This window comes from Charadrius vociferus, unplaced genomic scaffold, assembly GCF_000708025.1.
Source record: "Charadrius vociferus isolate BGI_N301 unplaced genomic scaffold, ASM70802v2 scaffold52, whole genome shotgun sequence".
NCBI classification, from domain to species: Eukaryota; Metazoa; Chordata; class Aves; order Charadriiformes; family Charadriidae; genus Charadrius; species Charadrius vociferus.
Window position 1 is genome coordinate 2,950,934 of NW_009647572.1, and position 10,227 is coordinate 2,961,160.

Below are 10,227 nucleotides of genomic sequence, written 5' to 3' on the forward strand. Positions count from 1 at the left end.
CAGTAACGTATCTGGACTTTCCAGCTGAATAATGTTGGGTTTTTTCCCCAATACAGCAATGCAGTTATCCTAATACAGCTGAAAAACATGGTGTATCACTAGTTTTTACAAATGCTCTGACTCTTCCCATCTCTATTTGATTTCAAACACAAAGAAAGTTACTGTACAGCCACATTTGCCTGTGCAACATACTTCATGTGCAATAGGAAAAAAAAAAAAACAAAAACCACCCAGCTATTACATAGTTGTTACCCTCTGTATAATGTTCAGTTGCTTCATAAAATAAATGTGTATCTAATAAAGCAACTTAGCAGCTTGTTTCCAAGAAAATAAAAAAACTATGCTGACTTACTTTGTATATGACATTTCTTGACTTTTGGAAGGCTCCTGGTATCAGGATATGACCCCTCTTCCTCGCCAATTAAAAATGAAATAAACCAGCAGACAATAAAAGAAAAATTTCTCCCAGACCATCTTCTGGAACTGACTGCCTCTTTCTTTTTAACTCCCTGGCTTTCCCACTGTCCAGGTACAGCTGCAGCACGCTCATATTATCACTGATGTTCCTGCTGTTCATCTTTATATGGGTAACATTAGCTTTACAATACTTCCCATCTTTGATAGCACTGGAAACAGACATTTCAAGGTTGCTTCTGAACTTGGAGGTTTTGTACAGCAACACCATTCATCAGCACATCTAAGACATTATGATTGGACTGGCCAGATATAATTCTTCCAAGCTCTTCACTGAGGACTTCAAACTGAAGTGGCGGCATGCTGTGAGAGATCATCCTGACTGTGCCTACTACGCCAACCCTTCCTACACCTTCTGAACATCAGAGAAAGCTTATATAATCTGTAATATCATCACCATAGGTGATTTTTTTTTTTTTTGGTTGCATTTCCAGAGCTTGAATGTACTGTAAGGAACATAGAGAACTGGCGTGTTTGTTGTGCGTGTCTTCTTATAGATATCTGAGTGAATGGTTCAATACTTAAAACTTCTTTGCTTTGTACACATCAAAGTTCAAGATCCTTTCAAATGGATTGTAGGATGGATCACCTAGGACATGGATTTCATAGGATGCATCACCTATGACTTGGATATAGCACTTTTTGTGACAATTTACAGATCAAACGTTTCAATTCATTTTTAACTTAAAAATTAAAACAAAACCCAGTCACTTTAGAAATTTGCCATTTGCCTGTCTTTTATCCCACATCTCTGTGCAATAATGCAAAAACATCAGAGTATTCAAACTTTCCGTAGAGTTAAAGCTCCTGAAATCTCACGTGTAGGCTTCAGCTGGAGGACATACATTGACAGTGTGTTATTAATGACTGGTGTAGAAACTGCTGTAGGCAATAAGCAGGTGCAGATCTATACCTCGATGTATAACGCTGGAGATAACAAAGCCAAGCGTCGCCCTTCCTCACTCCCTGATTTGCATGATTCGGTTTAATTGGGCAAAATCAGTCGGGGACACCGGCCTCATCTGTTAATAGCTCTCCCTGACAGCGTGCACAATTACCACCCGGTCCCCAATGTCACTCTTGTAAAGGATCTCTGTGCCTGACTGCCAGTCAATTAATGATCAGGCTTATAAGGTCTCTTTGGCTGGTGTTAGTTCCCCCAGTAATGCACAGCAGCTGTAGGCCCGGCCCAGCTTATGACTATATTCTGTTTGCTTTGCATTGCCATGTAGCAGCACAAAGCAACTAGTGCCTACTGCTGAATCTGTCTCTAAACTTCAGATAACGTTTTCAGCTGAGCCAAGGTTCTTCACATACATCGTTAGTTTATGGCAGATGCTGTGCTACCGTTCTTGTGTCTTCTTAATGGGTTTCTTCCTTATTGGGTTTTCTTATTAAATGTTCACGTGTAAAAACCTTTTAAAGAAATTCGCAGCCAAAGATCAATGTTAAATTGGAGTCGATATTGAGAATGTGTGTCACTAATTTAACTGGAAGTACTCCCAGAAAAGATATGAACTGCATCTAGTGATGGCTACTCCTATCAAAATCTAGATCCCCTTTTTTCACAGATTTGGTCATAACTGCAACTGATGAACTGAATGTCAGGTCCTGAATGGACACTGCCAAAGAGACTATGTATTCTTGCACAGACGTCTGCTAGCTATTTTACTTCCGTAAGCTAATATCTCAAATGTAAGAATGCTTTGAATTATAAATTGAAGTCTGTTTTATTTCTATACTATTTTATCCTTTGATCTGCTGATTACAACACTTGTTAAAAGATACAAATCTGCTGTACATCTAGGCACAGAGAGAAAAACTCCTAAATTGCATTAGTCTTTTTTATTGGTGTTGATAAAGCAGGCAGTTTGCTGTCAGTTACAAAGTGTTTAGTTTACCTAACCCTATATCCAGATGACCAATTACTCATGCATATCAAGGTAATCTGATGACTGAAGACTTCTATATGTCCATCCCTTGTCCCAGCCAAGCCAACTAAAAAATCCCAGTGGTTGGTCCGTTACCAGCATGATAAATTGAACTTCAAACTATGTCGTATTACTCTTTGAAGCTATATCATCCTTTGATTGCTACAGCGTCTAAAATGAAAATTGGAAGGATGATACTTACTGTGGTACCCAACCAATTCTATAGCTTCAAAGATTACAGATTAAGTAGGTTTGTTTTGGAAGATTAGCCTATCAAAAATGCTAGCATTAATGAAAATAATTCTCTTCTACCCTATAATAGGCTTTCTTCCAGGTCTAGTCTGCCTGCCTTCTTCCTCATATCTAAGAAACAGGTTTCAAATATCAAGAATTCCATATTCCAAATGTTATTCAGATCATTTATTATCAACGCTATTTTGAAGGCTTGTTTTTTGAAGCATTCCACATTTTCCCTGCCTTGTAAGAGTGTTACAATGCCCTTTATTCTTTTAGACTAATCCAAAGAGCTCGCTCGATATACTTGAGTCTTCTGCTCTGTCAGAATGATATCTTATCCTGGCAAATGTCCAGCCGGTATTTCATTTAAATTTAAACAATAGGAACCATGATGATTTTGAACTCCCTCCACTCAATTCTCATCACACAAACCCAAGTTTGTACCCCAGCGCAAATACATGACCTTCCCACAGCACTGTTTGAAATTAAGGGATAGTTAGCTTTTGGACGTGCCATCAAATTATAAACTGTAATCTATCTTAAAGCTACAAGTTGAATAAAGCTTGGTTTGGCAGACTAGAGAGATTATGATTCATGCTTTAATTTTATCTGTCAGGTGCTATTGCAGTGCTATTCTGGCCAGCATCCCAGGCAAACTCCTAAGAAGACAGAGCACAGCTCTTAGAATACGTGCACTTTTTAGATTTTGAAGCTCTACGACCTCTCTTGTATTTGACCCCTTGAGGTTACCAAACGAACACAAAGTCAATCAATCATGTCCTGCCCCTGTCTCGTTGAGTTGCTTTTTTCCTATGTCTACTCTCCAGTTTGTTATCTTCTAGTTACACAGGGACAGATTCTTATCTGGAGTTAAGTGTACAGGTCAAACAGCTTGCGTAAAGGTATGCTGGTTAACCCAAGCAGAGTATCTAGCTCATTTTACTGCACCTTAATGAGAGACGTGGTTAAAGAGTTTCTGCTACATGTCTCCCTTCTTAGCTGTAAAATAGCTTTTTTACAACAAATAAATCCAATTATAGGATTTTTTTTTCTTTCAAAATATTGAACTACAGATAGAACTACTGAATTTATTTGAAATCTTCTTACATGTGCAGCTAACAAATATTCTGTTGTTACTATATAAGCTAGGAACTCACATTATTAATTACTTTATCTGCTTAAGTACTTCCCCAAGGATAAAGGAAATGGTAAAGCCTTTACTGTATGTTCTACTGGTATCATAAAAAAGACATTCAACACTTCATTCTTAGCAATATTTATCAATGTTTATATGAAAAGGGTAGCAGTTAAATAGACTTAGTGAGGACAAATTTGGACATTAAAGTTGTCTAGAATGCTACACAATTTGCAATTAATTAAAAACAGAAGCTTCTAGATAGTCTTTTCATAAATCCAGTTTCAGGAAAATGTAATTCTTCTCCGAACCATCTCATTTAATAGAGTATGAATACAGATTTTATTCTTCTGGGAGAGGTATATTAAGGCACTGCATGCCCTTATGTATTTTGCAAGTGGTAACTAACAAACTGAGGCAGAGATCTGTGGGTACGTTTGAAAGCATAAATCAGAAGCTGTCACGTAAAGCTGACTTAAAGCTTGTGCTTACACTGCCTTGATCCCGGGGTTTCTTTGAAGATTTCTTTGTAAGGCTGTGCCAGAGCATTCTGAGGGTTAGTCGAACGTACGTAACGGCTACAGATGATGATAACTCCAATTCAGAATTAAGTAGCGAAATTTGTCATTTTTCAAACTCCCTTGTGTGTAACTACATTTCCTTTTCCTTCTTAGCAGCCGGAGAGCGGCAGTTTAGCTTGAGAGCAGAGCTTTTGCATCAGCAGTGTGCCTTTGCAGCGTTAGCCGCGCAGCCTCCCCCATCATTTGCAGCCTAGACACCAGTGAGACCATGCGGCGCAGCTGCTTCGTGAAGAAGTCGTCTGACCTCAATGTTCAACTTCCAGTGATGGCGATCTGTGACCATCATCTTGATAACTGCAATTTTATTGATTTTTTTTTTCCAGGGCGCTATTTTTTTAAGGTTTAAATCATCTTAAAAACAGCAGCGCTGCAAGATTAGGCAGTCTTTTATTTGAACCGTTCTTCTTGAATCCTGAGCAATTTGGAGAGTCTCCTACTTGAGCAATTACTTAACAGGAGGAATCAACACCGATCCATGTTGACTGACAGGTTCCTCTGGGAGATTTCTGCTTCTCCCAGCCCCAGACCACCTGTCAGTGCGATGGGCTCGCTACAGACGGTGCTCTGAACCTACAGGCAAAGCCTGAGGGTACACTCCACGTTAATTAGACAACTTCGTTACTCATTCTCTCTCTCATTTATATATTTATTTATTTTGAAAAAGAAGGGCTGTAAAGGGCTCTGACCCAATATTGAGTCTCTACGCCGTCCAGCCCTGCACTTGGCAGCGACACGAGTCCAGCCAAAAGGACGGGGAGAGAGATGAAGGGGTGGTGAGAGGCAGCGCGTGGTTCTTCAGGGATGCTGGTGCTGCAATAGCCTCAGCACAGTGGCGAGGAAATTGTCTTCTCCTCAGGGGAGAGGCTTCCTCGCCTGGCCTTGATTCTGAACCCACACAGTGTTGTGTTCTATTAGCTGGATCTGATCCCTGAGTGGGTTGGGGTTTTTTTTGTTCCTTTTTGTTGTTTAGATGCTATATTTTATGTTCATTTAATTAAAAGGAGGGGAAAAAAAAGGAAAAATGGAAAAGGTAACACTGGGGCTGGAGGCAGAGGACACTGACATGGATTATGTCATGAAGGATATAATCTTTTGCCAAACTGAGACAAAGCCAGTGATTCCAAGCCAAAAACAAAAGCAAAAAAAGTGAGATCTCTTCCCAGCACTCCCACATGCTGCACCTTTATTAAATCCATCTTTCTCTCCCTTATCTAGAATTGCGTGGAAATTGAGAAAAGGGGACTCAAGGGTTTCTTATGGAGATCTCTTACCTCAGAGTATTTCATAATGAAAATGTAGTGAGCTGATATGGAATACCTTTTAAGAGAAATTTGCGACTGTTTTGAATATTTATGTACCCATGTCTCTGTGTGTGTATGTGTGTATATATAGCTATGAGCAGTGAATTACACTTTTTATTATACACAGCAAAGGAATTCTTCTTAAGGACTCATGATCTTTGTATGTTTTTTTTTTCTTTTCTGACAGAAGGTTGGTTTGTTCATTCACTCCTCCTATTACATCTGAAAAAAGCAGTACATCTGCAATATCCTTTTTTCCTCCTGATGCCACAGCGCTACACATTCACCCTTTCCCCTTCGTTTGTCAGAGATAATGCCCGTAAGTCAAATTCTGATCTCAAAGTAAATCTGGAGGAACTTATAAAAGAGATTTACAGTGAGAAAAAAAAAGAATGGCACTTTTGATCCAAAGGTGGCTTATGGCACTTGTGAATCCAGCCGTGGCAGTAGGTGTTTGCGTGCTGACTGACACAGTGTCGGAGAACTGAACTGAAGCTGGAACTTGCTTAGGGGCTTTAGTTCCAGTATTTCATTTTTTTGCTCTGACAGCTTTTAAAAAAATGCCGTGTAAGACCAGGAAGCTATGTGACTTTCAGCCATATCCCCTAATCAGATTCAGAATGCTTTAAATATCACTGTAAAGTGTGAAATCTCCTCTGGGCTGCTGTTCTTCCTTTGGCAGTGTTTCCACTGGAAGCCTGCCACCTGCACGACACAAAAATAGGAAACCCAAACTCTGGCCAGATTTTAATGCTTTAAAACAACTCCTAAAAGAGAGAGCATCAGTGAAGGTGAAAAGCAAGCAAGAGAAGAGTGAGACATGACAGAAATTAGAGGATGAAGCAGGCAGAATAAGCAGTACAAAAGACGAGCTAGAAAGATGTAATGAGAAGGAGGAAAAGAAAACAGGAAGCAGGATGGAGGAACACATAAAGAGAAACAAGAAAAGGGGAAAAAAAAAACACAACAAGGAAGATGACATTTAGAGAGAGTGAAAGAGGGAGCAAAGTAGGAGGGATAAAGGCAGATGATGAAATCGAGGAGCAGACCTGAACAGATAGGTTGAGAGCAGGCTATTTTTTTTCTCTCCTGTAGCCCTGAGGGAGCGTGGCTTGCTAATCAAGGTATGTATGTGTTCACCCCTGTAACCAGCTAGATCTTATGCTGATGTCAGCAAGAGCTGGCAGCTGAAGACAGAGGTTGTTTCTGTTTAAATGAGCCTCTGCAATGCATACCTATTCCTCCTCGGGGGGCTCTGGCTTTGCCCAAATGGATCCTCCTTGGCACAGGATGTACTGGACCCTACCTCAGTTCACCCTGATGGGACCAGCCAGGGAAACATTTAGCCCCAAATTTAAATAGTTGATAATGGCAGCTTCACTCCAGTTCCTTTAACCCCACGAGATCTAAATTCACAGAGAGCCTTGCCTCCCTCTGCTCCCTTTATAGATGGTTCAAAGCAAGACCCCAGCTTTGCCACTGTGAACCGTTTGCCCTGGAGAAGCCAATTTTTCACCATTTGTTAGGAGGGAAACTTCCGCTGGCTCCTCAAGTCCAGACATGGGGTGTGTGAACGCCTTTCCAGCATCTGAAGCCATCGCCTGATGTACCTTCAATCTAGCATTCACAGGCAGTTTTTCGCACACCTTTCCTGGGGGAGGTATGATAGAAGAATTAAGTATCAGTATTATTTATTAACATTCTTTAGAGACGTATCCGAGATGAATTACCATCTTCAGTCTAAAAGACTGTCATGTGTGCCACTGTGCCTGGGAATCTCAGCAAAAGGGCCAGAAATATTTAATGAGTGTTGAGAATGTTCTTTTACTCCTAGCAGCGATCCTTCACACCTCAGATTACCTCCGAGAGAGGCTGAATGGAAAAAGTAGGGAAAATTCTACTTTAAGAGTTTTCTGTGATGAAGCAGAGGACTTACAGATACTATAGAGCTGAACATTTGTTGTCTTTTAAATTCACCACAAAATCTGCAAGGATAAAAAGGCTGGGCCCAAACCAGGAGAGTGAATGGGAAGTAGGCAGTAAATGAAATGATTATTTGATAATTACCAAGCATCTGAAATTAAGTGGTTTGGTAATTTCATTTCAGTCCATAGAGGACAAATCTAAAAAATGACCGCTGTTGGTCAAATTTTTCATGATCCTACACGCACAACTACTGCTGCTGCATTATAACCTGCAAACGTTCTGTGTACAGTCCTGTGTCTTACGTGTTTTGAGCCAAATTTGCACAAACATACAGTCAAATTATGGCCCTAGAAAGACTCCTGGACTTATTCACCATTGTGTTACTCCAGGTTCACGACAGAATACCCCTGCTGATGTCAGGGCCATTCTACCTGTGTGAAACCTGAAGGATATGGTGGTGAACCAAGTCTCAGGAATGCAATAGTTCCCTAAAAATTATATAATGTGCTTAGGTCAGGCTCATACATGCAAGTAAGTGCAAACCCTTTTAAAACATGTTTTAGGCTCTCTGATGTTATGATGTACTCTAGATGTGGTCCCTCCCTGTCCCAGCCCTTTCTAAAGTAGAATTTTGGTCTCCTGCCTCCACACACCAGTAAGAGCAGCGTGGACTGCCAGAAGCCACCGACACGTTTTTGATAGCTTGGGCTGATCCCGAGGCTGAGCAAACACAGGCAGTTTTTTTCCAACGCAGTAGTGTATAGAAGCCCAGACGGGATTCCAGCCTCATTATAACAAGCATGTTAAAAAACCTCACCAAACAAATTGCCATGAATTGATTTAATTGTGTTGATTTTATTGTATCAGTGCAACCCAAGCACAACAGATACACTGTACTGGAATAACGTGCATTTGTTCCAGAGCAATTTTATACTTACGTACTTTTCCTTTTTATAAATAGGGATTAAAAGGTGGTTTATCTACAATATAATGATCATCATCTTTACGGAGAGTTTTTTACACTGAAGCAGTGATAAAGTGATTACTTAATTGCTCAAGATGCTGGTAATGCAGCAACTGGCATAGGTTTGATGTGCGCAACAATGGTTCAAGTATTGACTAAATGGCAAGTCTTCATATGGATTTACACAGCAACAGCCTATTGTTAAATAACCTCATACAAGAACACATTTTTTCGGGAACAACTGTAATTTTCTGTGCAGCAAGAATTTTCAAGCAAAAAGATATTTAGGAATTGCTACCATCCCCTTTCACATCCTCTTTAATATGAATAAACTTTTAACTGAGAAGTCATGCATGCCAGAACATTTAAACCGTAAGATGTTGAAAATATTATTAGATCTTTAACTTCCACAAAGCTATCAGCATAATATCATCTTCAATATCATAATCATACCATAAGCATTTCCCTAGTACAGTACTATAAAAATGTCATTTTTAAGATGAGACCAAACGCTAGCTAGAGTGACTGCTTGATGTACAGAGACAATGATATTGCCCATCCCTTCTGTGTTAAAGATGTGTTTACTTTAGCTCAGCTGAATTAAAATAGGGTGCAAATAACTATTCCAGAACAACTGTATTTCTAAATGAAATCAAACTTAAAACTAAAGGAATTAAAAATGAAGGTTCGTTCATCCCCTTTCTTTCCCTGAAGCACTCTTTTAAAGACTGCCAATTAATACTGATGCCATCAATTTTGTCAGACTATCTAGGTCATGTCCCATACAAATATTTAGCAGAGACGGATGAGTTTTCTGCCACCGTTTCAGTTGCAGAGATGACACGGGATGGCTTGGTGCTTTCACTGATGTTCTCCTATTTGAGGACAGAAAAAGGTGTGAGGGAAAAAGGCCTTTCTTCCCTCTTCAGCGTTACTCAAGAAAAAATCCATCCTTGCACAAATGCACAGGCACCATGGGTAGCACCACATGGAGGGCACCATGACCCATCCACCTGAACTTTTGAATGCACCATCCCAATCACCTTTCAGCTCCCAAAATAAGGGTTAGTTGGGAGTTCAGTGGGAAACAGGCCCAACGCTGCTGGGAAAACACCATGATCTTTAAGCACAGTGGTTTGGGTGATGGCCATGCAGCAGAAGGTCTGGAACGCGACAACCAGAAAGATTACTCGCCTGTTAGGGATAACATTTGTGGCTGGCAGTTGCAATTCCCCCTGCTGATTAGAAACAGTTCTCTCCAAGAATGGTTCCTGCGGGATTACAACACATCCCAGCATTTTGTAACCATCAGTGGAAGTTCTGTTTTGCTTCTCACAATTGGTATGGACAAAGTAGGCTGCGACAGAGGAAAGGTCAAGAGCAAGAGGTTGTTTCAAAATAATTGCTTTCTGAAAGTGGGGAAAGAATATGTTTATTTATACAGTAGAGAGAGTGTACTGTGGAAAAGGGCACAAGGAGACAGGTTTCTCCACTGCTTCCTGTCTAAAGATTTCATGTAGCATAAGGTTCAAGCGCAGGTGAGTCATCTCATGTAATTCTGTAATTTTAAAGGGTAGACGTCCAGTTCTGGACTATTGGTGCAAAGCTCTTTTTATAGTCAATGGAGAGAAACGGTCCCTGTCGGAGAGAAAATCATGTGCCTGTTTTAGCATCAGAT

At 40.2% G+C, this 10,227-nt stretch overlaps 1 protein-coding gene across 1 annotated transcript in view; it reads left to right on the forward strand.

Annotated features, from left to right (window-relative positions):
- Positions 1–9,664: 9,664 nt before the first annotated feature.
- The window catches only part of YAF2 (YY1 associated factor 2), a 31,712-nt gene continuing 31,149 nt past the window's right edge, over positions 9,665–10,227 (forward strand). The window contains exon 1 of the mRNA XM_009880885.1: positions 9,665–9,901. Coding sequence (XP_009879187.1) covers positions 9,665–9,901 — 237 coding nt within the window. The remainder of the gene's footprint in view (positions 9,902–10,227) is intronic.